Source organism: Prionailurus viverrinus, chromosome X (genome assembly GCF_022837055.1).
Source record: "Prionailurus viverrinus isolate Anna chromosome X, UM_Priviv_1.0, whole genome shotgun sequence".
NCBI classification, from domain to species: Eukaryota; Metazoa; Chordata; class Mammalia; order Carnivora; family Felidae; genus Prionailurus; species Prionailurus viverrinus.
Window position 1 is genome coordinate 3741760 of NC_062579.1, and position 25259 is coordinate 3767018.

At 53.6% G+C, this 25259-nt stretch overlaps 1 protein-coding gene across 13 annotated transcripts in view; it reads left to right on the forward strand.

The window, feature by feature from the left end:
* SHROOM2 (shroom family member 2) overlaps positions 1–22274 on the forward strand; it is a 160582-nt gene extending 138308 nt beyond the window's left edge. For 10 of the 13 annotated variants that reach the window (XM_047843645.1, XM_047843649.1, XM_047843648.1 and 7 more), the window contains 5 exons: positions 3325–3906; positions 8689–9213; positions 10116–10287; positions 16373–16645; positions 19515–22274. In XM_047843645.1, the coding sequence (XP_047699601.1) occupies positions 3325–3906; positions 8689–9213; positions 10116–10287; positions 16373–16645; positions 19515–19781 (1819 nt within the window). In that variant the 3' untranslated portion in view covers positions 19782–22274. Of the gene's footprint in view, positions 1–3324; positions 3907–8688; positions 9214–10101; positions 10288–16372; positions 16646–19514 lie in introns of those variants that run through there. The other 3 variants (XM_047843646.1, XR_007148905.1, XR_007148906.1) reach the window with 3 other exon arrangements.
* The last annotated feature ends 2985 nt before the right edge of the window (positions 22275–25259 follow it).

Here is a 25259-nt window from a genome sequence, read left to right on the forward strand (position 1 = left end):
TTTTGGACTTCTGGTCATTTCTGCCCCTATCACAGGGTGTTTGGGGTCCTGAGCAGCATTTATGTGGCCTTGGGGCGGGTGGGGGGGTTCCTCTTCAGATGAGGTTTGTTTTGCTTCGCTGCCCTGCCTCGGACCTTTCATGGCAGGAGGCAGAGGAGAAACAGCCAGGCGCTGGGGGGAGAGAGAATCCCAAGCAGACTGCATGCTATCAGTGCTGGGCCGGACTTGGGTCTCAAACCCACGACCATGAGATCATGAACTCAGCTGAAATCAAGAGTCAGATGCTGACTTGACTAAGCTACCCCGGCACCCATCAGCTTTTATTTTAAAGTCTATTTATTTATTTTAGGTGAGAGAGCGCGCACACCAGCAGGGGAGGGGCAGAGAGAAAATCCAGATGAGGTTTGTTTTGCTTTGCTGCCCTGTCTCAGACCCAGGTGCTGGGCTCCCGCCTGCCCAGAGGTTGCAGGTGTCCTGGGAGCCTCCTCCTGGAGCAGCCTTCTCCTTGATAACGTGTCATTAGCATGTTCTGCATGGCAGTGAGTGACCTGAGCTGCATATCAATTGCTGGGACTCTGGAATGCAGCTGCTTTTTAAAGGTTCCTTTGTATGGCTTGACTCACTGTTCCAGGCATTCCTCGGAGCTAAATGCTTAGGTGCCTTTGCTGGCAAATCCTTAAGACTTCTTATTTTCTTACTCTGTCTGTGGATCTTTCTATCACCATTGACTTTATCCTTGAAAATTAAAAAAATTTTTTTAAATGTTTATTTTTGAGAGAGAGAATGCGAGTGGGTTAGGGGCAGAGAGAGAGAGGGAGACACAGGCTCCAAGTTCTGAGCTGTCAGCATAGAGCCTGATGCGCGGCTCAAACTCATGAGCCATGAGATCATGACATGAGCTGAAGTTGGACACTCAACCAACTGAGCCACCCAGGAACCCCTATCCTTGAAAATTTTTTCAACATTTAAAAAGGAAGGGCTCCGAGGTGCCTTGGTGGCTCAGTCAGTTAAGCGTCTGATTTCAGCTGAAATCATGATCTCATGGTTTGTGAGTTGGAGCCCCGCGTCGGGGTCTGTGCTGACCTCAGAGCCTGGAACCTGCTTCGGATTCTGTGTCTCCCTCCCTCTCTGCCCCTCCCCTGCTCACTCTCTGTCTCTCAAAAATAAACATCTAAAAAAGTTTTTTTTATTAAAAAGTTATTTTGAAAATTTCTAGTTTCTCTTAGTGTGTACCTAGTATGTATTTTTTTCTTAAATATCTAACTTTCTGAAACTGGGTTAATATTTTAAACTCTTCTGCTTGGCTGTTTTGTCACCGTGCATCTTCGAAGTCGAGGCCATGTCTTCAGCGTCTTGAAAGCAGAGACCACACCTGCCCTCTCCCAGGGCCCCTGTGAGACCACACCTCTCCCAGATGTGCACGGCTTCCAGCTTCTAGGTGCGGCCGGGTCCAGCCGTGTGTGGCTGTGCTCACGGCAGCACAAGGTGGGGAGCTGCCCCCAGCTGGCTGACGACGGGAAGGGGAGGGACTTGGGCATGGTCAGGGTTCTACTCCAGAGCATCCGCTGAAGCTGGAGGGGCCCTTTCCCCGAGGGACACGGTCAGAGGGACACGCAGCGGGCACTGGACTTTGTCGTGCAGCAGCCTGGCTGGGGTTGGGGCATCCATAACACCCAGGCCGGGCATCACATCCCAGGAGGCAGGCTCACTCCTGGGCCCCAAGGGGGTCATGGAATGAGGGGGAAAGCCTTACCTAGCTTGTTAGAAGGGGACGTCACTTACAGGCACCGGTTCTCTGTCTTCTGGTTCCCCCCGTGCTGCCCTCGTTAGAGTTTGCTTTAACACCTCTGAGGTGATCTCCTCAATGCCAAATTGCTCTTCCCCGAATGGGACGGTCCTTCAGAGGCTCCTTTTATTACTGTGTCAGGTTGGAAGGAACTGTGCTGGCAAAGGCATGGCAGTCTGCTCTGTCACAGAGTTGATAGTGCTTAGCCCGTGAGTGAGCGCTGCTTGCAGCGCAGAGAAACGTGCTTGGAGCGTGTGCCTCCGTCCGGGTTTTGCGGAGACCTTCCTGCGTGTGCGTCTGTGCGTACTGAGCACACGCGTATGCGCATCGAATGTGGAGGTAGAGCTGGGAACGGGTAGCAGTATGGAATGATCAGTGAGCCACTGCAGCGCCCAAAGTCTTTGTTTTTGTCTCTTGTTTTAAATTTTATTTGAGAGAGAGAGAGAGAGAGAGAGAGAGAGAGAGAGAGCATGAGTGGGGGAGGGGGCAGAGGGAGGGAGAGAGAGAGAGAGAGAGAGAGAGAGAGAGAGAGAGAGAGAGAGACTCTTAAGCAGACTCCACACTCAGCACAGAGCCGAACATGGGGCTCGATCCTTTGACCCTGGGATCACGACCTGAGCCAAAATCGAGGGATCAAGGGTGGGACGGTCAACCAACTGAGCCACCCAGGTGCCCCATGTTTTTCTCCTTTTTAATAATATACGACTGATTGGGGTGCATGGGTGGCTCCATCGGTTAAGCGTCCAACGCTTCCTTTTGGGTCGGGTCATGATCTCACGGCTTTGTGAGTTCAAGCCCCACATCACACTCCACGCAGGCAGCATGGAGCCTGCTGGCGATTCTCTCTGTCTACCTCTCTCTCTACCCCTTCCCTCAAGAAATAAATCAAGAAATAAATATTATTTATTTACATCAAGAAATAAATATTTCTAAATATAGCCATATGAGATTTTTCACCAGTGTTGTTTTTAAAAATGTGTAAAGGGGACTCCTGGGTAGCTCAGTCCATTAAGCATCTGACTTGGGCTCGGGTCGTGATCTCGTGGTTCCCGAGTTGAAGCCCCAGGTCAGGCTCTGTGCTGACAGCTCACAGCCTGGAGCCTGTTTTGGATTCTGTCTCTCTCTCTCTCTCTGCCCCTCCCCCACACGCTCTCTGTCTCTGTCTCTCTCTCTCTCTCTCAAAAGTAAATAAACATTGAAAAAAAATTTTAAGAGGTCTGAACCTTTATAAATAAATAAAGCGTGAATTTTCTTGCCCCACAATGCAACTTGTGTGTGCAAGTACGTGTCTGTACCTTAAGTGTGTGTGTGTGATTTTAATATTTCTTGTCCTGTTACGTGAGGTAGCAACATGCAGCCTCCTGTGTGTGCTTGGACTGGATACCTCGCGTCACGAACGGCGGGGACAGGTGTGGGAAAACGTATCTGGCTTTCATTCCCGAAAATGAGTTAAGAAGGTCATCGAGATCTGGATCCAGTCCCGTTTGGAGAGATGCGGCTTGGCATCGTGCGCTCACTTGTACACTTTCTCCCTGTAGACAAGCAGATGTCCGACGGCCGGCAAGCGGTGCGGCAGGACAGCAGGACTCCCGGACGCCGGCCCAGTTCGGTCAGCCGTCTCCCGCCTGGGGGGCTCCGGAGGTGCCCCCGGAGGCCCGCGGCCGAGCGGGGACCCTCCCTCGAGACTACAGATCCTCGGAGGGCGCGCCCTCGGCCCCGCACACCCGCGGGCAGGAGCCCAGGCCCTTGAGCGCCGCGCCCGTCCCCAAGCAGCCAGCCCCGCGGAGGCCGCCGCCGCCGCCACCGCCGCCCAAGCGTGAGCCCGAGCAGTTGGGGGGCCTGGCCAGCGGCACCCCCAGCGGGCCCCAGCCGTCCCCCGAGGCCCCGGACGCGTGCGCCCCCCGCCCGGCCCTCGGCCAAAGGCCCGAAGACGGCGAGCGCGCGGGGCGGCATGTAGACGGGCACCCGGCCGGGCCTGAGAGCCAAGCCCCGCTCCCTTCCTCGCTGCGGGCCCCGCGCCCGGCCGCCATGGAGACTTCTCGCTCCCCTTCGCCCCAGTTCGCCCCGCAGAAGCTCACGGACAGACCTCCCCTGCTGGTCCAGGACGAGAGTTCCACCAGGTACGGCCCTGGCCCCACGCCTGCCCTTCCCTGGGCTCCCGCTGGAGGTTTCCCGGGCGTCTTTCCTGGGTGGTGTGGGGGCGGTGTCTGGACCCCACGGGGGACAACCCACAGCTCCAGGGGTCAGGTGGATTTTTAACTTGGGGTCGGGGCGGGGGTGCCCTGTTCTCCAGGAGCAAAGGGGATGTGCCCCGGGTGCGGACTGTCCTCTGTCCCCGTGGTCCAGGCCCAGCGGTGGTGTGTGCCTTCCCTCCGGGCATCTGCCCGTGAGGGCTGTGCTTTCCCTGAGCACTTGTGTGGTTGGAGAGTCCCGTGTGCAGTAAGCCTGACGCCTTCAGGAGACTTCGGTGTTTTTCATAATGTCCAGTATTTCCACACGTTTTGTAGGTTTATGTTTCTATTTTTGAGAGAGAGTGTGAGCAGAGGAGGGGCAGAGACAGAGACAGGGGGAGATAGAATCGCAAGCAGGCTCCATGCTGTCACCGCAGAGCCCCAGCCAGGACTCATGCGGGGCTCGTGTGGGGCTCACGCAGGGCCTCACACGGTCAAACTGTGAGATCAGACCTGAGCCAAAGTCAAGAGTTGGACGCTTCACCGACTGAGCCACCCAGGTGCCCCAACACATTTTCTTTCTGTGTCATATGTGAAAAGCAAAGCTGGTATACACATGTTATGAAGGCAGAGGAAAAACCTGTTCAACTCCATGGCGCTGCTGTTAGAGTTTCCGACGTGGACTTGTCTGCCGTGCCCGTGGAGACGTTGGTAATAAATATGGTCAGGCAGGGACCGACCGGCCCCGAACACTGAATGTTTCCTTTTGCCGTCCTCTCAGAGTGCCTTTGAAGAACTGGGAAAGGGCAGAAGTGCAGAATTTTCATCTTGCTCGCTAGGGCCGTGGTTGTCCATCTGGGGGAGGGTGGCTTTGCCCCCGGGGGGGCATTTGGCTGTGTCTGGAGAGGTTTGGGGGGGTCACAGCTGAAGAGCGAGTGTTGCTGCTGGCATCCAGCGGGCAGAGGCCGGGACGCCTCACATCCTGCGGTGCACAGGTGAGCCCCGCAGCAGGGAATGCTCTGGCCCCGATGTCCTGTGCTGTCGAATACGGTAGCCACAGTCACATGTGGCCGTAGGAATGGAAGTTAATGAAAAACAAAATAAATTCTGTGCATCAGCTGCACCACGTGTGGTTAATGGCACACATACCATTTATTTCCATCATCCCAGAAAGTTCTGTTGGACCTTTTTGTTGTAGAGTCTCAAGCCGTTCTCTTTTTTTTTTTAAGTTCATTGATTTATTTTGAGAAAGAGCAGGAGCACGGGAGGGGCAGAGAGAGAGTGAGAGACAATCCCAAAGCCGGCTCCACGCTCTCAGCACAGAGCCCAACGCAGGGCTCAGACTCCGGACCCAAGAGATCATGTCCTGAGCCGAAATCAAGAGTCAGATGTTAAGGGGCGCCTGGGGGGCTCAGTCCGTTGAGCGTCCAACTTCGGCTCAGGTCATGATCTCACGGTTCGTGGGTTCAAGCCCCGCGTCGGGCTCTGTGCTGACAGCTCAGAGCCCGGAGTCTGTTTCACATTCTGTGTCTCCCTCTCTCTCTCTCTGCCCCTCCCCCACTCATGCTGTATCTCTCTCTCTCTCTCTCTCTCTCTCTCTCTCTCTCTCTCAAAAATAAATAAACATTAAAAAAAAATTTTTTTTAAGAGTCAGATGTTTAACCAACTGAGCCACCCCAGTCGCCCCTGTTCTTTTCTTTCCACCTTGAAAATAACTCGGCAGAGAGGACACCACTGATAGCATCCTGTATCTCCACAAGTGTGGCCTCGTAACCACAGCTTCATCTGGGGGCCACGTCTGTGCTCTGTGTCATGCAGACTGTGGGCACCACTGAGATAACCTGTCAGTGGGAGGCAGCGTTGTCCATTCTGAAGGGAAGAAGAAGCAATAACGTGATCTGTGTGGCAGGCCAAGTGTACAACACTGTTCCAGGCGAGCTGGCCTAGGCCGCTCAGGCCGCTCGCTTCTCGGGAGCTGGTCTGAGCTCCGCGGGCTCCTCGGAGAAACAGCCATGTGTTCCCACAGTGCTCGTGACCTGCGTCGGCTCAGGACGTAGGGAGTGGGTTTCATTTTTTCCTTGCCTGAAGCCAGTGTTGATTTTCTCATTCTGTCTTTTCCAGGAGCTTGAGAGGGATTTCAGTAAACAGGGACAGTGCCTATTGAAGATACTGGGGGGTGATGGGTACCCACATTATTTAGTGTTCCCACCCATCGTGTCTTTTGGGTCGGAAAAGGTTGCCTGTGCGCCATGTCCCCTGCTGTATGAGTGCTCGCAGAGGGCCCGAATCCGGGTCAGTGTCTATACCCAGACCCACATGTGGACACTTTGTTCTCAGGAAGCTCAGTGAGGCACATGGTGGCCGTGCCACCTCCAAGAGCTGCTACCCAGAAAGTCGCTCACAGTGCACTGAATTAGTCACCGTCCCCACGGTGTGCCCCGTCGGTCAATCCTGGTATGAGAGCCTGCGATCCCAGTGACCTGCAGGCTGAACAAGAAGCCGGGGAGGGGTCCTGGCCCTGCTCTGTATCCACGGTCAGCTACCAATGGGTCAGCAGGGGAAGGGTCAGGGTCCCCCTGTGTCAGGGCTTCCTGAGCTGCCGGTCATTTGGGCTCAGCTCAGAGATACTGTTCTTGGGGCGCCTGAGTGGTTCAGTCAGTTAAGCATCCAACTAAGCGTCTCACAGTGCGTGAGTTCGAGCCCCACGTCGGGCTCTGCATTGATGGCGTGGAGCCTGTTTGGATCGATCCTCTATCCCCTTCTCTCTGCCCTCCCCACTCTCAAAAATGAATAAACGTTTAGGGGCGCCTGGGTGGCGCAGTCGGTTAAGCGTCCGACTTCAGCCAGGTCACGATCTCGCGGTCCGGGAGTTCGAGCCCCGCGTCGGGCTCTGGGCTGATGGCTCAGAGCCTGGAGCCTGTTTCCGATTCTGTGTCTCCCTCTCTCTCTGCCCCTCCCCCGTTCATGCTCTGTCTCTCTCTGTCCCAAAAATAAATAAATGTTGAAAAAAAAAATTTTTTTTTTAAAAATGAATAAACGTTTAAAAATTTAAAAGAAAGGGGTGCCTCGGTGGGGCAGTCAGTGAAGCGTCCAACTTCAGCTCGGGTCATGATCTCACGGTCCCTGAGTTCGAGCCCCACATCGGGCTCTGTGCTGACAGCTCAGAACATGGAGCCTGCTTCCGATTCTGTGTCTCCCTCTGTCTCTGCCCCTCCCCCACGTATGCTCTGTCTGTCTCTCTCAACGATAAATAAACATTAACAAAAATAATTTTAGAAATAAATAAAAATGTAAAAGAAATTGCCCTGCTCTCTGCTGACTTGGATCTCTTGAGCAGAGCTGCTCACCTCATCTCCCTCCATGTCCGGCCTCTCCCTCCTTCCAGCTACCCCTTGACCATGAGTGTGCACGCGCTCCTGCCTGCTGGGGCGCCAGCCGGGGTGCAGGGCAGGCTCCCACCTTCACGCGCTGTTGAGCCGTCCCTGTGTGCCAGGCCCTGAGCCCCCAGCAGGAGTGCAGAGAGAGGAGAGGAAGCATTCCTAGCCTCTGAGGGATTTCAGAATGGGCATTCCTACCAAAACAAATGCTTCAACTCATGTGCTAACACTAGGTAGCTGACTTTTTTACTTATTTGTTTTTCCAACATTTGTTCATTTTTGAGAGAAAGAAAAGTGTGAGTGGGAAAGGGACAGAGAGAGGGGGAGACGCAGAATCGGAAGCAGACTCTAGGCTCCAAGCCGTCAGCACAGAGCCCAACACGGGGCTCGAACCCACGAGCCGTGAGATCATAACCTGAGCTGAAGTCAGACGCTCAGCCGACTGAGCCACCCAGGTGCCCCTAGGTAGCTTACTTTTAAATCTTTAACAGTTGTCTGGGGATTTTTTGCTTAAACTTCAAACGATCCTCTGCTCCCCCATCCGCCCCTACCCCACTTGCACTTTCTTTTTCAAAAATAAACATTAGGGGCGCCTGGGTGGCGCAGTCGGTTAAGCGTCCGACTTCAGCCAGGTCACGATCTCGCGGTCCGGGAGTTCGAGCCCCGCGTCAGGCTCTGGGCTGATGGCTCGGAGCCTGGAGCCTGTTTCCGATTCTGTGTCTCCCTCTCTCTCTGCCCCTCTCCCCCGTTCATGCTCTGTCTCTCTCTGTCCCAAAAATAAATTTAAAAACGTCGATAAATAAATAAACAAACAAACAAACAAACATTAAAAGAAAAAAAACATAGGCAATCTTTCTAGAAGTCTCCCGGCGGCCCCAGAACCACGCAGGCACCCGTGGGTATGTACTGGCCCTGCTTCGAGAGGCAGCGAGGGAAGGCTTTAATGATAACTGTGAAAGGAAGCCTGTTGCAGGTTCCCCGACAAAGGAGAATGTCACCGAGCAGGGCCTGTTAATGTTTGCACTATTATCCGCACGTAAACGCATGTTAAACCACCCTCCTCTCAGTCAGCAAGCCCAGGGATACACCCCCGGCTCCCCTAGGGGTGTGGGTGATTTTGAAAGTGGAAAAGGTGTCCAGACGCTCAGGGTCAGGAACGCAGGCCTCCTCAACCTCCATTCCCCGTCCTGGGTCTGTGATCACGGAGGCTCCTTCCAGCTCAGTGGCCAAAGGTCTTTGAGCCTGGGTTCCCCAGCCGGAAGAGCAGGTGAGGGACCAGCGGGTTTCTCTCCTGGGTAGGCGTCGACGGCAGGGCTCACTTTGCGTTTTCAGTACACGGCTCTTCTCTTTCCAGAATCGAGCGGGTGATTGACAACAATACCACTGTGAAGATGGTGCCCATCAAGATTGTGCACTCGGAGAGCCGGCCTGAGAAGGAGAGCCGCCAGGGCCTGGCCCGCACCACCGAGCTGCCCACACTGCCCAGCGGGCTGGAGAAAGACCACATCAAGACCCTCAGCACCTCGGAGCAGTTCTACTCCCGCTTCTGCGTGTACAGCCGCCAGGGTGCCCAGCCCCAGCCCCAGCCCCCCGAAGCCCCCGCGCCCACTGCCAAGGACAGCGGGGCCTCTCCGTCCGGGTTCAGCTACATGAAGACCAAGGAGAGGACAGCCGAAGACCTGAAGTCAGAAGAGCTGGCCCGGGAGATCGTGGGCAAGGAGAAGTCTCTGGCCGACATCCTGGACCCCAGCGTGAAGATCAGAACCACCATGGACCTGATGGAGGGGATCTTCCCCAAAGACGAGCACCTGCTGGAAGAAGCCCAGCAGCGGAGGAAGCTGCTCCCCAAAGTCCCCTCTCCTGGGACCACGGACGAGAAGTGAGTAAGCACCGCCTTCAGGTGCGCGGTGTGGCCACTTGGTGTGCTTCTCCCTCTTAGCATCTGGTTCGCTCCAGGGGGCAGGTGGCTTCTCCGTGTGTCTGTTTTCATGATTGCTTCTGGGGGGCAGGTTTCCGAAAGTACTGCCCAGTGCTTAGCACGTTTTGGCCATCCGGGGACCCTCCCAAAAGAAGCGCTAAGGCCCGTGGCTGGGGATGACGACTCTGAGGCCTGGCAAAGATATGAGGATAGCGTAGCTCCTGCGATGCCCGCAGGCACCTCTCAGAAGACAGCGCTTCTCAGCTGGGCCGTCGTCTCCCTCCAGGGGACACTTGGCAATGTCCGGGTACGTTTTTAGTTGTCGCCCCCGCGAGGTGCTCCTGGCATCCTGTGGGTGGAGACAGGGAGACTGCCCAACACCCTGCGGTGGACAGGACACCCCCACAGCCCCAGATGTCAGTCACGAAGGCTCCTGAACGTCATAGTTATTAAGGAGACTTTCTGTTCCCGCTTGTGGAACGGAGTGAACGGATGCATTTCCATGGTTTGGGGGAACGTGCTTTGCGTCCTGTCTCATTCCGTGGGCCACCTGCACAGGCGTGTGCTCACATCTGTCCTGTTTATGTCCGTTGTGTCCATACACGTCGTTAACTGACGGTAGGTGGGAGTGCCCGTGAGATGCCCGAGAGAGGGGCAGAGGGGGTGAGTCGGATCAAAGCAAGAGGGAGCCGACATGGCTGAAGACAAGGGCTGCCCCTCCGCCCCCCTTTGGCGGTCCCATCCCCCGGCTGTTGTCTTTTGGTTAGCGGCCCCATTGGCTCGTCGGGACCGAGGCCGTGAGCTGGAAGGGGGCACGTGCGCGTAGGGTCCCAGCCAGTTGCGGTTCTGACCTTTTTACGTAGGAGAGAGGAGCCGAGCGTGCCGGCGGCCATGTCCCTGGCCACCAGTTCCACGTACTACAGCACTTCGGTCCCCAAGGCAGAGCTGCTGATCAAGATGAAGGATCTGCAGGAGCAGCAGGAGCCCGAGGAGGATTCGGGGAGCGACTTGGACCACGACCTGTCGGTGAAGAAGGTAGGAAAGGCCGTTGTCAATGAAATCGTGCTCGTTGGCAGAGAAGGGGCCGCACGTCTCAGTCCAAGTAATCTGTCCCTTCCACCCTAGTTAAAATGCTGCGGACTTCATTCTGTGACCTTCAGCAAGTTACCTGTTCTCTTTGAATATCAGGTTCTAATACCTGCAGCCAGGAGATCATAGTCCCCACATAGTGCTTGTAAAGTGCTTTGTCCACCAAGCAGCGGCATTTCTTGGCTCCTAGAACTCCCAGGCGCTTAGGGATACAGCAGGAGACCAAACAGAACGGAGCCCTTCCTTTCCAGAGGGGAGCCTCTGTTCAGCCCACATGAAAACAAATACACAGTAGGGGGTCGGCACACTGCATGCAGCCTGTGGGCCAAACCTGGTTTTGTGAGCAAAGTTGTATTGACACACAGGCACATTTATTCACTTAGAGATGCTCTCTGGTGGCTTTCCTTCCACAGAAGCAGGGTTGAGTAGTTGCAGCTGACCACGCCACCTGGAACGTCGAGGATCTTTACTGTCTACCCCTTTATGGAAAGAGTTTGCCAACGTTTAATGTGGTACATTGGATGGTGAGAGAATTCAAACAGAGTGAAAGAATCGAGTGAAACAAAGGAAGGTGATTCTAGAGAGGGCTCCGGCGAGGGGATGATTGAACAGTGACCTAGAGTGGTGTGAAGGGTGAGCCGTGTGGATATCTGGGTGCACTGGGGGAAGGGGACCAGCCGCTGCGAAGGTCCTGAGGTGGTAGGCTCGTGACACATTGGAGAGGCAGCAGTGGCTTTAGCTGGAGCTATGTGGACCAGGAGGGTAGGACTGGAGATAAAGTCAGAAATGAGGTCAGGGACTACATAGTGAGTGGCCATGAGGTCATGGTAGGGACAGCATTACTGCTGTCAGTGTCAATGTCATAACTGCCCTATTAGCTTTAAATCTCCATGATCTGTCAGCACGCCAGACCTGTGGCATCTAGGTGACTACCTAGTTTTTTAGGAAGGCCTTAGCATTAAACGGATGACGGGATTGCCAAAGAAAGTCCGTTTCGGAGGCTAGCACGTACTCTTTATTCCAGGGCCTTGAGCCCGTCAAATACTACCAGGGAAAGAAAAGCAGGGAAGCAGCCTTTTGTGAGCACTTACCATATGCTTAGTACTTTGGAAAACTGCTTTCATAAAAAAACACTTTTTTTTTTTCTTTAACAAAAATCTTCCCAAAAGATTATGCGTGTATAGTTGGTGGTTTAAAAACACCACTGGCTGATTTCAGATATAATAGAAGAAATACTGTGACCCATGCATGAGAGAAATTTACTTTCAGTTTGGGGAATATTTGCTTTTTTGTTCAAGGGAATTAAAGGGAATAAAAGATAAGAATTTTAGTCCTGGGCTTGTATCTGGCTTCCAATCACATATCCAATTTCTTTCTTTTTTCTTTCTTCTTTTTTAATGTTTATTTTTGAGAGAGAGAGACAGACAGACATACCAAACGTGAGCCGGGGAGGGGGAGAGAGAGAGGGACACGCAAAATGTGAAGCAGGCTCCAGGTTCTGAGCTGTCAGCACAGAGCCCGACGTGGGGCTCGAACCCGCGAACCGCAAGATCATGACCTGAGCCAAACGAAGTCAGACTCTTTTTACGACATGGCCTTGTTTCTCGTGCTGTGATGAGTTTGGGGTGGGGCACGCCCTGGTACTGCCCAGCCTTCATCTGGGTGGCTCTTTTCTCTTTCTGCTTTTGGGAGGCTCAAGTTGCTGGGCAACTGCCTCACCTTAGATGACTGCTTTGGGATTGAGATGAATCCCTGTGAACTTGGCTCCTGACAGCCTACTCCCCGCCCCCCCCCAACCTACTCCGCATGATTATATTCTTGGGTTTTTTTAATGTTTATTTATTTTGGGGGCCGGAGGAGCAGCAAGAGAGGGGGCCAGAGGATCCGAAACAGGCTCTGAGCTGTCAGCAGAGAGCCTGATGCGGGGCTCGAACTCACGAACTATGAGATCATGACCTGAGCTGAAGCCAGGCTCTCAACCGACTGAGCCACCCAGGCGCCCTCGCATGATTAAATTCTTAACCCAACTGACATATCTTATTCCAGATGCAAATGTTGAGTAATTTCACAGTAAATGGCAAATGCTATAAATCACAGTTCTCTATGGTGTTAGTGACTCAGTAATCCTGGTTTTCGGCTTGATTTGACAAAGGCAACTGGCACCCTGTCTTTTCAGCCTCCTTCCCATAACCCACAAATACACTGTGTCGTGTGGTTGTACAAAGTGTCACGGTGGGGAGAAGGAGGTCCGTGACGTGTGGATGTACCTGATGGGCCATAACGGTAGAGTGGCTTGACCCCGAATCACATGTGGACCCACGTGCCCAGAGGGACCTTGGCTGTCATGGTCCCAGCATCGCTGCATGCTCACAGAGCCCGAGTGCCAAATCGGGTGACCCTGTGTTTTAGGAGAAGGCTGAGGACACAGGGATGCAGAGAGGGAATTGTGGTGGCTGGTTGGAAGCGTTACCCCAGGAAGGCGAAATCCGTTTTTACACCCGAGGCGGCTCAGGCACACTCTGCCCAGAAAGAGGCCCAACTGAGATATGGGATTCTTCAGCAGAAGCAGACACTCCATGGTCAACATCTGGAATCTGAGGGTTGTGGTTCTTCCCTGGAACTTAGACGTGGGCATGAGGCCCAGAGAGAAAAGACCTCATTCCCCCCACAGAGGGGGACAAAAGTAGGTGTGCGGGGGGGCACCGGAAACAGAGGTAAGGGGCAGGAGTGCACCTGCTGTGAGACCCAGGGTGGGCGGGGGGGGGGGTGGTGGCTGGCCTCTGCCACCACTTGCTCTCCCCCCAGGCCCTCTTGAATGCCATGTGCTGCAGAACACAAGCGGATGGGCTCGCGCGAGGCTCCTCTGACGTGGCGGGTGAGGCCTGCTGCACCCCGGCTGGTGCTGATAACCAGTGATCCGCATGCTTCCTGGGCCAGGCCTTGTCCCAAGATCCCTGAAAGTCAGCGTCTGGCCCTTTATGGAAGAAGGGGAGGGTATTTCTAATAAAACTTTACGCAAGACATATAAAGGAATCAGAGGAATTTGGGCTCCTTCCAGAACGTCCAGCTTCAAGTTCGCTCAGCTGTTATTGCAGGTTTTGAAGGCGCATGTCATGCATTGGTGTGAAAACTTTATCACGATAATTGCTAAAGAAGAATGAAACAGGAAAATTACCAGAAGCCCTGGCTAGGCGTCCTCACACATCCACAATCCTCTGAATTGCTTGAGGTGTTCACTCGGGTTACGGGTTGCCTGCAGGTGAGAATTTGGAAGGTTCTCCATCCCTACAATCCATTTTGTGCTCTTCCCTCAAGTTATGAGTATCTGAAAAAGGCCATCTTAGCCATGGGAGTCGAAGTTGACTTAAACCGTCTCCCCAGATAGGTAGGTAACCAGACGCACCGAGACACAAGCATCAGCCCACATTCTGAGAGAAAATATCAGAGAACTGTAGACGCATACAGCTTTACATTAGTGAGGGAAGGGGCGCCTGGGTGGCTCAGTCGGTTGAGCGTCTGACTGCGGCTCAGGTCGTGATCTCACAGTTCGTGGGTTCAAGCCCTGCATCAGGCTCTGTGCTGACAGCATGGAGCCTGGGGCCTGCTTCGGAATCTGTGTCTCTCTCTGTATCTGCCCCTCCTCTGCTCTCCCTCTCTCTCTCTCAAAATAGTAAGTAAAATAAATAAATTAGTGAGGGAAGACTAACTAGAACCTGACCCAAAAAAGCCCAAAGCAGTTTATAAATTCCATGTTGGGTGTTTTAGGAGAAAACCCATGCCGATGAATCTGCAGTGAGGACGAGGACGGCTCTCCTCTGAAACTGCTTGCCATCTTAATCTGCAGGATACCCAGACATTGCGATAAGCCCTAGGCAGATTGAACCACGAGCAGGCAGTGCCCATGCCCTTCCAGGCCGTGGACTTGTCGTTATACGTACTTGTGCGTGCGCATCAACGCCCGATGGGGATTCTCGTCAGCATCTCCTCCGCAGACAAAGCGGACACATCATTGGCTCCTGCAAAGCATACGCTGCCTTGCTCGTGGCTCAGCGTGTCTTTCGTGCCGCCGTGTGACTTTGCCCACCTAAACTGTCATCGGGACAGGCGTTTTTTGTTTTTGAATTTTTGTTAACGTTTACTTATTTTTTAGAGAGAGAGTGAGGCAGAGCACGAGCGGGGAAGGGGCAAAGAGAGAGGGAGACACAGAGTCTGAAGCAGGCTGCAGGCTCTGAGCTGTCGTCTCGAGCCCACAAACCGTGAGATCATGACCAGAGCTGATGTCGGCCACTTAACCGACTGAGCCACCCCGGCGCCCCCATGACAGGCGGGTTTTACCCCACTGTTGTCTGTTAAGCCGGGGCACCTTCTCAGCCTGCACGCAGGACTGCTGATACCTGCCAAGTAAGCGTACCTACTGCAAGCCACCAGGCTGGTGATTGTCACGCAGGCACGCGTTCAGCTTTCGTGTCAGTCCTGGAGGTGCGGGCTCCTTTTCCCCTGTGCAGCGGTCCTGGAGAGCTTAATGAGACGTCGCTCCCTCCGGGCGGGTGACTTCTCTCCGCTCGGCTCTGCCGGCTCCCTGTGGGGTTGGAGTCTGTAAAGGGCCCAGGACACGCGGTGACGGTGTGGGGGGACTTCATAGGTCCACTTTCTATACGTGGTGTTCCTTGTTGCAGCCGGCTGAGCCGAACATCCTAACTGGACGTGAACGTTCACATTCTGCAGTCTTCATTTGGGTTTGTGCACCTCGGCGCTGTGGCGTGCGGGGGTTCACGTGGGCTGTGTGTGGTTCAGCACGTGGGGGTGAACACCCTGGCGCTTCTGCTGGGGGTGGGCCTGACGGCACGCAGACATGCGTGCTCAGGAGACAGTGGTTTTGGCAGCCTGGGCTCACCTGTTGCGTTCCTTTAGAGCCATCCCTGTGCGTTTCCCCAGATCTACCAGAGGAGGCAGACCATCTTTGCCACTCAAATCCTGCCACTTCAGCAGGAAGGCCAGTTTATATGTTTTGTTTTTTATTTTTGCCCCTTTAAAAGATAATCACTTAAAGGGCCTGTGGAAAAGGGGGATGGGGGACTCATGTTCAATGGTCCGAGTGTCAGTTGGGTAAGATGAGAAAGTTCTGGAGATGGGCGGTGGTCACGGTTGCCCACGACGTGAATGTACTTAATGCCACAGAGTGCTACGCTGAAAAACGCATAAAATGATAACTTTTGAGACGTATATCTTGCCATATTCAGTTTATTTTATTTTATCTAAAATATTTTTTTAATGCTTTTGTTTTTGAGAGAGAGAGGGACAAAGCATGAGTGGGGGAGGGACAGAGAGAGAGAGAGAGGCGGGCACAGAATCCAGAGCAGGCTCCAGGCTCTCAACTGTCACAGAGCCCGACTCAGGGCTCGAACCCACAAACCGTGATCATTACCTGGGCCAAAGTCGGGCTCTTAACCGACTGAGCCACCCAGACGCCCCTTTCTTGCCATATTTTTAAAAAGGTAGTAATATATGTGCATTTCGGTCACATTCAAGTCAGGTTACTCTCAAAAGACTTAATTTTACTGACATCCCTTTATTTGTTTTAACTTTAAGTTGCTAGCTGTGTGTGGAGCATACGTTTAAATCACGCCATTCAGTAGCAGGCGTGAGACTCCATAACTTGTGTACGTGTCAGTTCTTGCACTGGAAGATTGCAGACTATGAAGCACAGAATCTCACGTGGGCCCCGAGAATCCCGGCCAAGGTGAAGGTGAAATGAGGTTTATCTCGAAGGGCCACGTCCTACCTATCGCTGTGTGATAGGACACTAACGGGAGGAGAATAGATTAGTTTCGTGTCTAAATGTCACGCCAGGGACTTCACCAGGAGTTGTTCTCCCTCCCCGGGTCTTAGAAAGCCTCTCTTAGAAAGTTGATGCGAAATCAACTCTTCCCCACGCGGGTCACTTACGTGAGACCACGGGGCCCGGCAGCCGCTGCGGGTGCCAGGTCGGGTCACCCTAACGAGTGTTTGCATGCCCCCCTGTGCCCTACAGCAGGAGCTCATCGAGAGCATCAGTCGCAAGCTGCAAGTGCTTCGGGAAGCCCGGGAGAGCCTGCTGGAGGACATCCGTGCCAACAGCGCACTGGGGGACGAGGTGAACGCCATCGCCAAAGACGTGTGCAAACCCAACGAGTTTGACAAGTTCCGCATGTTCATTGGAGACCTGGACAAAGTGGTGAACCTTCTGCTGTCGCTGTCGGGCCGTCTGGCGCGGGTAGAAAACGCCCTCAATAATTTGGATGACACTACTTCTCCTGGTGATCGGGTAGATACAACGTGCCTGACCTGGACTCGGCGGGGGGCGGGGCGGGAGGTGGTTGCGGGAAGGTTCCGCGTGGGGCGTCATGAGTTGGTGCCCTGAAGCCTCACACGGTCCCTGCGGCGGCCTGTGCACCTCCCAGCGCAGGACGCCTTCGGGTGTCCAGGGCTCTCCCTCACTTTGCTGGTAACTGAGGGAGACAGGTGCTGGGGGGTGTGGTGGGCAGGGCCTGACAGGCGTGGTCATGGGACTGCAGGGCTGCTGTGATGTTCAGGAAGAACTGTGGGCTCCTTTTCACATCTTCTCGCCTGTTCCCACGGATCATTACTGATAAGTGTCTCTTCCTTTCTTGACCTAGTCTCTTTCGCCTTTCTTGACCATGCGTGTAAGTGGGTCTCACTGAGAATGGAATGTGATGTTTTGCTGCTTTTAACAGGAGTGCACACGGCAGTCTGGAAGCAGTCGAGGACTTGTCTGCCTCTTCTCCCTCTCTTGAGGTGTGCAGCCTGGAACGTGTCTCTTAGGGGGTTTGCAGAATGCAGGAAGTAATAGCCCCCTTGTTGGCTTCACTTCCTGGGTCAGATATCAGTAGAACATGGAGTTTGCTTCTCTGTGTAGGCCCTCAAATGATCATCTTTATTATTAATAAGGCTCCTTCTCTGAAAGGGGAGCGGAAGAGTTAGCCCTCTCCCTTACTCTAGGTGAGAGCGCTTTCAGGCGACCTAAATGTTCTCGAGCGCAGCTCGCAGACGTTGTCGTTCTGTGCTTAGCTAAGTCATTGATGACTACCGTTTGAACGTACTGGATAAGCATTGACAAAATAGCCGGGACCCTTGGGTGATGTTCAGATTCCACTTTCTGATTTCCTCGTCTTTGCCACATGTATCTGAGGAGAGGAAGATAACACGAGGGGTGCCTGGGTGTCTCCGCCTGTTGAGTGTCCGACTGGCTCAGGTCATGATCTGTGGTTCGAGCGTTGGAGCCCTGTATTGAGCTCTCTGCTGTCAGCACAGAGCCTGCTTGGGAGTCTCTCTCTCTCTCTGCTTCTACCCCACTCAAGTGCGCTCTGTCTCTCTCAAAAATAGAAATATTCTTAACAAAAAAACTTGAACAAGAAAGAGATTCGTTTATACATAATTGGAATGTTCTCGAGTATTCATTTAAGTGAACAACTAGTGTGGTCTTTGCAACTCAGCTCCTCTATAATCTGTCTTTCCCTCCGTGTGGGTGGAACGGACAGATACTTTATTTAGAATTTGGGGATGATGAAGGAATGCCAACGCTAAGGACCACGCACGTGGTCCTCCTGAGTACCAGGCTCTGGAGCCCTCAGCACGTCCCAGGGGCTCTCTGTGAATGGAGTGCTGCATTCCCCCAGCCAGGGGCAGTGAGGAGGCCCCGTCTCCAGCAGGGTTGGCATTGGAGGAAAATCTGCGTCAGGCAGCGGAAGTTTGGAGACGCTAAGGTTTTCAGAGACAACATAGTAACGAGTTAAAAGACACGGCAGAACGTTTTCTGAGGCTCCCTCCATCTTTCCAGACAGAAAATGCCCCATCAGGTCCTCTCCCAGCCTCTGCAGCCTCCTGTCCCTAGTCAGCCTGACTGGTTTTGTTTTAAGTTTTTATGTATTTATTTTGAGAGAGAGTTCCTGCACACACCAGCGTGGGAGGGGCAGAGAGAGAGGGAGAGAGAGAATCCCAAGGCTCTCCCCTGATGCGGGGCTGGGACTCACAACCCACAAGATCGTGACCTGAGCCAAAATTCAAGAGTCAGACACTTACCTGACAAAGCCGTGCAGGCGCCCCAGCCTGACTGATGTTAATAATCCAAAGCGCACCTCTAGGGTCTGTTAGCACCTGTTTCCCTTCGGGTTTAACGGATTTGCTTTGCCTCCTCTTTGCGTGAGAATTCCCTGTGCGCGTGACCTGAAGAGGGCGGTGTCGCACGGGAGTGGGCAGGGGACCTGACGCCCACCAAGACACTTTCTGCTTAGTGACGGTGGCCGCTCACGTTCATCGCGCGCTCTCTGTGTGCGGGCGTTTTACAGAGAGCCGCCGCATGCTGGACTCTCACGGTGGCTGTTGGTAACTGTGCGTGGCCACGTCGCAAAGTGGCAGAATGAGAGCGGCTGTCCTGCTGTCCAAGTAAAAAATCACACGGAGGAAATGAAGCCCCGGCCTCCCCCAGCCGACGGTGGGAGACTGAATGCACTCATCTCTTCCTTTCTTAGTTTTCGTTAAACGTAGAGAAGGCAGGGACCGTTAGGTGTGTATTTTGCGGAGAGACGGTGCGGCTGTGAGTGCCACATTTTGGGAAAGGGGTCGCCCGTGTCCCCCAGAGCGGGCCCCGTGCGGGGAGCCGGGGAGTCTCCCCCGTCTCCCTGCGTCTGTCCTTGCTCCCTCACGCGTGCCCTGCAAGCTCGCCCAGGGGCTCTTCTCCTGCGGAAGGGTGTACACACCCCGCTCCGCGAGTTCTCCCGAATCCGCGCCTTTTGCTGCCTTTGCCGCGGTGTTGTCACGGGCAGGCCTCTGACGCGCGTGGGATCCCTAAGTCCTTTACACCTTTCGAGCCTCTCAGAATTCTGTCCTTATCTGTCCGGGGACAGCTCTTCTCGTCAAGGCTGTTCCTCTGAGCCGTTCCAGGCCAGTGGGAAGAAATGGGAGGCGGGACGAGCCTGTGAGCTCTCGAGGAAGGGCTGGGGCCAGCCGCGCCCGAGTATCTCCGTGCAGAGGCCGTCAGACCCCTGGTCCCTAACCTGGCGTCAGGGTGTCCCCTGAGGCAGCCCGCAGCGTGGCCGGCATCTTGCGGCGGCCGCCCGGAGCCCCTGCTCTCGCCCTCGTCCTCAACGGGCTTGTCTCTCTCTCTCTCTCCCCAGCAATCGCTGCTCGAGAAGCAGCGGGTCCTCATCCAGCAGCACGAGGACGCCAAGGAACTGAAGGAGAACCTGGACCGCCGGGAGCGGATCGTGTTCGACATCCTGGCCAGCTACCTCAGCGAGGAGAGCCTGGCCGACTGCGAGCACTTCGTGAAGATGAAGTCCGCCCTCATCATCGAGCAGCGCGAGCTGGAAGACAAGATACACCTGGGCGAGGAGCAGCTCAAGTGTCTGTTCGACAGCCTGCAGCCCGAAAGAGGCAAATAGGAGGGCCCTCCCTGGCGGAGGCCGGAAAGTGCCCCTCTGAGCTCGGTTCCGGAGGATGCACGCGGAGACCCCAGCCGGTATTTATGTCCTGCAGCCCGAGTCGTCCCCTAGCGGGATGGCTGCTTTAGAGAAGCAATAACTTCCGTGTGTGTTTGCGATGATCTATTTAATGTGTTTTAGCTTCCCCGTTGAACGCTGAGCAGAACATCTCACCATTAGCCATTTTGCTTTGCCGGTTACCACACGTGGCCCAGCCTCCGGAAGGTGGCGGGTTCCCGCAGTATAGACTGTGTAGTGCATGCAAGTGGTCCTTCTCACTGGTAGGTGTGCCCTTCCTCCCATCTTCACATCCTGAACCAACCACCCGGGAAGCAGCCCGAGTGAGTCTTGACGGCGCGTGAGCGGGGAACCCCTGGCTCCCATCTTACCCTGCAATTCCTTACCCTGGGAAGCGTGGGCTGCCCCGTCGTACCCCATTCGTCCGATGGTGTCGACCCTTCCTCGTCCTTCATTCATTGTCTCCCAGCAAAACCATGATGATATGATGACAAGTTACTAACCTTTTGGAAAGGGGAATGGTTTCCCAGTGGTTAAAAACCCACTGTGAAATGAACACCTTATGTGTTGGCTTCATGCATCCTGAAATCGCCACAGAAAGAATCGTGTGCGTGCTTTAAAACACGCGCACAGCACAAGGAGCTTCAGTCCTGACGTCACGGTTCAAGTGATCTTTTCCTGCAAAGTGAAAGTCCTCGGTCAGTAGTGTGTCCAGTAGGAGTGATGTGCTCGCTAGATACTTGTTTCATGAGACCAACAGCATATTTCTGAAATTACCTTCTGCCTGTAACACTTACTTTGTGTGTGTATGGTTGTTAGTGACAGTTGGCTACGTTTCTGTTTTTGCCTCTTTAAATCTATTGCCATGCCGTAAGGGTTACTTTCCATTTACTTGTAAGAACCTTTCCTCTCTGCGCTTTCAGAGGCCCCATGGAGTATTACAACTCCCAAACCCGATCTTTTTCTGCCAGTTTATAGACTCTGTCCTCTGTTTATTAGCTGAAATTGCAAGTTTCTCAAGAGAGTCTGCTCACTAAGAAGACACTGTCATGCTGTCAGTTTCCAGTGGACAAGTCACAGACTGGGAGGAAAGATGTGCTAATCATGTCTATGACAAAGGATCTAGAACGTGTGAAGAACTTTCAGAAGCAAGAGAACAAACAGCTGGTTAGTACATGGGCAAGAAACATAACTCGGTGCTTCAGCACAGAGGCCGTGTGCACGGGCAATCAAATAAGCACGTGGAAAGACATTCGACCGCCATCGGCTTGGTTGTAACTCCCGTTTAATCTACGCCGATGTAGAGCTTCTTCACAGATGCTCATCCGATTAAACGCGTGGTAAATGGCAGGACAGCCCCTTGGACGACGTCATGTTGAAGTGATGATCGGACATTTGGTTGACCGAGGGATCATTTGGATCCTCGTTTCCCCTATTGCCATGAAAGTTTTCCGACAGGTGGGGACACGTCCCTTTGTCCGTGGCCACGGTTGCCTTCCCAGAACACACGTGCACACAAATGTCTTAACAGACCGCTGTCTGTACTTGATGAGCCAGAGGTGGGGAGCTGGACCCCTGAGCCACAGCACTGACGCCTCTGCACCCCACGGGGGTCCCAAAGTGGCAAGCTTCGGCAACGCACGCAATAAACCCTCTTTTTGGCAATCCACTCATGCCAGAAAGCTCTATGCCTTTTCAGAAGTTTCCAGTCCTATTGAATTAAGCGATTTCTGACTTGAAAAAAAATCCCCATCCTGCCAATGCCGTGTCCTCCTTTCCTCCTGCTGTAGTCCCTTCCTGTGAAAACTGGTCACTTCAGAGAAGGTGAAGTTGGCTGTCCACGGACCTCTGTCATTCTCCCTCAGGGGGACAAACACAGTAATTTCAGCGTGTTTTGCTTTTAATTTGGACAAAGCGTTTATCTGTGATTCTTGCCCCTCGAACACAGTGTTGTGAATCATTCTGATGATCTATATGTAAAGTGTGAGTAACAGGAGGTGTGTGTCTCTATCCAGCCTCTTAGGTCTTTTGAGGACCTTCTCTTACACACAGCAATATGCAGTGCTCTGTCCCCCTTGCCGCGAAGCACATGGGGTCACTGTCCTGTACCTTCCCCTGTTTGCCTCTTCAGCGTCTAGTCAGCAGGGACCCAAAGATTCCAGTGAGTCGATGTACATATCTTTGTACGTAGCTATGTTATTGCATACAACAACAATCTGGTGCTAATGTTTTGCCCTTGGCATTCTTAGGTGGCGGCTGATTCCTCCCCCTCTGCCGTAGCACAGCTGTGGAATGCTCTGTATGGCGAGATTTCAGTCAGGGGTGTGGCCTGTGGCTTTTATCCTGCCGTCGTACTTCATGCTCGACCCTTACCACTTAGCTCTCATCGTATCGTCCTGCTTGACTTTTAACACAATAAATGTGTCTTTGAGTGAATGGAGCATGTCTTTGACTTACCTGTGTTCTGTCCTTTTTCTTTCTTTTTTTTTTTTTGATCAAACTGTCCTCACCATAGGTCAAATTCTTAAGCCACCGATAAATTGTGGGATGGATTCTCTATATGTGTGTAACTTTAGGCCAGCCTAGCTAAAGCTGATCGGTTTACAGGCAGGCAAAAGTCAGGGGACACAGGTTGTATCAGTCAGCCGTGGCCGTAGTTATGCTGTGTGACAAGCAACTGTGAGATCTCAGTGTGCAGTACGGCGATCATGGTACTCTGCTCCGTGTGTCTCTCGTGCTTCTCCTGGAACTGGCAGCCTGGCCTGGGGAAGTCAGTGGCGGATGCATGAGAGAACCGACCCGGGCACAAAGGTGTTTTTCCACATACCGGATTATATCACACCGCTAACCTTCCATTGCCAAAGCAAGCCCCGCAGCTGAACTCAGAGAGGTGGTGGGATGTGCCCCACCTCTTCGGTGGGAGGAGCCGTGTCGTCACGTGGCAGAGTGTGGACACCAGGTGTGAAGAATTCGGGCCACTGATGAGCTGCATCTCCCACACCGGCGTCTGCTATGATGGGGTAGCACTCAAGCGTCCTGGACCCAGAAGCCACATCCCCAGGGCGAGGCCACCTCTGCCGCTCCCTAGTCGTATGGCCGTGACCAAGGTACTCGGGCTCTCCGAGTTTCATCCTGTGTCACTGGAGAAGGCCTGGGGAGCTCAAGCAAGCACATGTTGTTCATGTGCTTAGAGGCCACACTAGGCCTGGAGAAAAGTGCTGCGGAGGTGTCTACTCTTCTGTGTGCATCATTCCCTCTGGTCTTGGAGGGACAGGCCTTCCCTGAACGATCTGCCAGAGCCGCGCAGGAGACGGGGATTTCTGTTGCATGGGAGGATGAGAAAGGGTTCTGGTCTGGAGCAGGTTTGCGAGGCGTCAAGGCTGGATGGGAGCGGGGAGAGTCTCTTTAATAAAAATTATTCAACGGGCGCCTGGGTGGCTCGGTCGGTTAAGCGTCCGACTTTGGCTCAGGTCACCATCTTGCAGTTCATGAGTTTGAGGCCCGCGTGGGGCACCGCGCTGACATCTCAGAGCCTGCTTCAGACCCTCTGTCCACCCCCCCCTCCCCGCTCTGCCTATCCCCTGCTCTATCGCAAAAATAAACATTAAAGAAACAAATTTCATAAGTAAAAATTATTCAAAATTAGAATGGATATTTACTGAGAATGAAAAACTCACAAGTCAGATTTTTTTTTCAGTGGATGAATACCACACATTTTGTTTTTATTTCTGGCTTCTGCCAGGTGACTTCAGCGTGTCTCATTTGAGTTCTGGAATGGTCAAGAGATTACTAACTGGGGGCAGTTCAAATGCAGTCCGAGAGTGCTGCTGTGGTGCTAGGCTGGGCAGTTCTGCGATCTGTGTGCCATGTTCCATGACCCACCGATGACAGCGTGCAGGGTTGCGTCCCTGAGAGCTTGTGTGCTCAGGCTGGTGAACCACATTGGTGACAGCTTGGTCTTCGGTGCGGGCCCATCAGACTTGTGCGGGATGAGCTGCGTTGGGTACCCTGAGACAGCCTGGGATCTGGGGACACCAGACACTCGCTCCATTTTCAGACCTGTCTGCTGGGACCGCTGCAGGTCTGTACCTACAAGCACAGACATTCTGAGAGCCTGGGTTGTGCACTTCCCGTTAAGAGAAGAAAAGCAATGCACGGTGTGTTTATCGTTCGTGTGTGCTACATCTTGAGTCCCGGTGACCCACATAAACATCCCAGTCAACCCAAGCTGGATAGTGCACCCTCTCCTCGTTCTCCTCCAGGTCCCCCGGAGGCTTGTGGCCATTCCGGCACCTCCTGACACAGGCAGGCGGAGAGGAATGACATGGCAGACCTAACAGAACGTGATGACGATGTCTTTGGCAAATGTCACGAAAGCATAGGGCTGTGCTAGATAAACCAGGTGATCAGATTCAAAGACGAGGCCTACTGGATGGCGTGATCCGTGCCGGCGAGGACCACGTGGAGGTGTATTCAGGGCTGTCAGTCGTAGCTCACTAAACCCTCAGCCCCCAGAGCACAAGGCAGGGTTTTGTGTATGTCTGTGCTTCTCTGCTGGGTGCCTGGTATGAATAGGCGCTTAATTTATACACAGGTATTGAATGGGCGAAGAAATAAAACCGGTTACACAGTATGGATCACCGAGCAGCGTGAGATTTCCTTTTTTTTCCCTCCTCCTGGGTGCCGTGTATGGAACACCCGTGTGCCAGGCACTTGAGGTCGGGCCATGGAGCACGCGCTGCTGACTTAACGCACAGAGGGGAACAAGGACTGAGTTCGTCGCGTTACCGTCTCGATCTTGCTGCCTCTACCTTTACCCTCCCAGGTTCTGCCTTCAGCCTCTCCTGCGTCGGTGTCCGGAGATAGAGGGATGTTGCATGGGTCACAGGAAGCGAGTGCCTTGATTTTATTCCTGTCAAGCCTGAGACCAGAGAGGACATAGAGCGCAAGGTCAGCAGGGTGGGAGCCGACGGGGTGTGCCAACTTTTGAAGGTTCCAAACAGGAACAGCCCCTGGGATCTAAGTACTGAAAGGCACTCAGGATAGTCTCCAGAGAAAAGCCAAGAGGAAAACTATCCAGTGAGCCTGGGTGTCTCTGTTACGTATGTCTCTCGAAGAGATTCTCGGAGCGTAGTGAAGTTTCCAAGGAAGCCTGCAATAAAGACTCGTTTTCAGATTCACTCAGGGTTTCCAAATGTACTTGAACTTGGATTGCTTCCACCCTGTGTTTAAAAAGCTAATATTTTGGTTTATTTCTTTCATTTTTGAGAGAGAGCAAGCAGGGGACAGGCAGAGAGAGAGGGAGAGGGACAGAATCCCAAGCAGGCTCCGCACTGTCTGCGCAGAGCAGAGCCCGACGTGGGGCTCGAATTCGGGAACCGTGGGACCATAACCTGAGCCCAAATCTAGAGTCAGATGCTG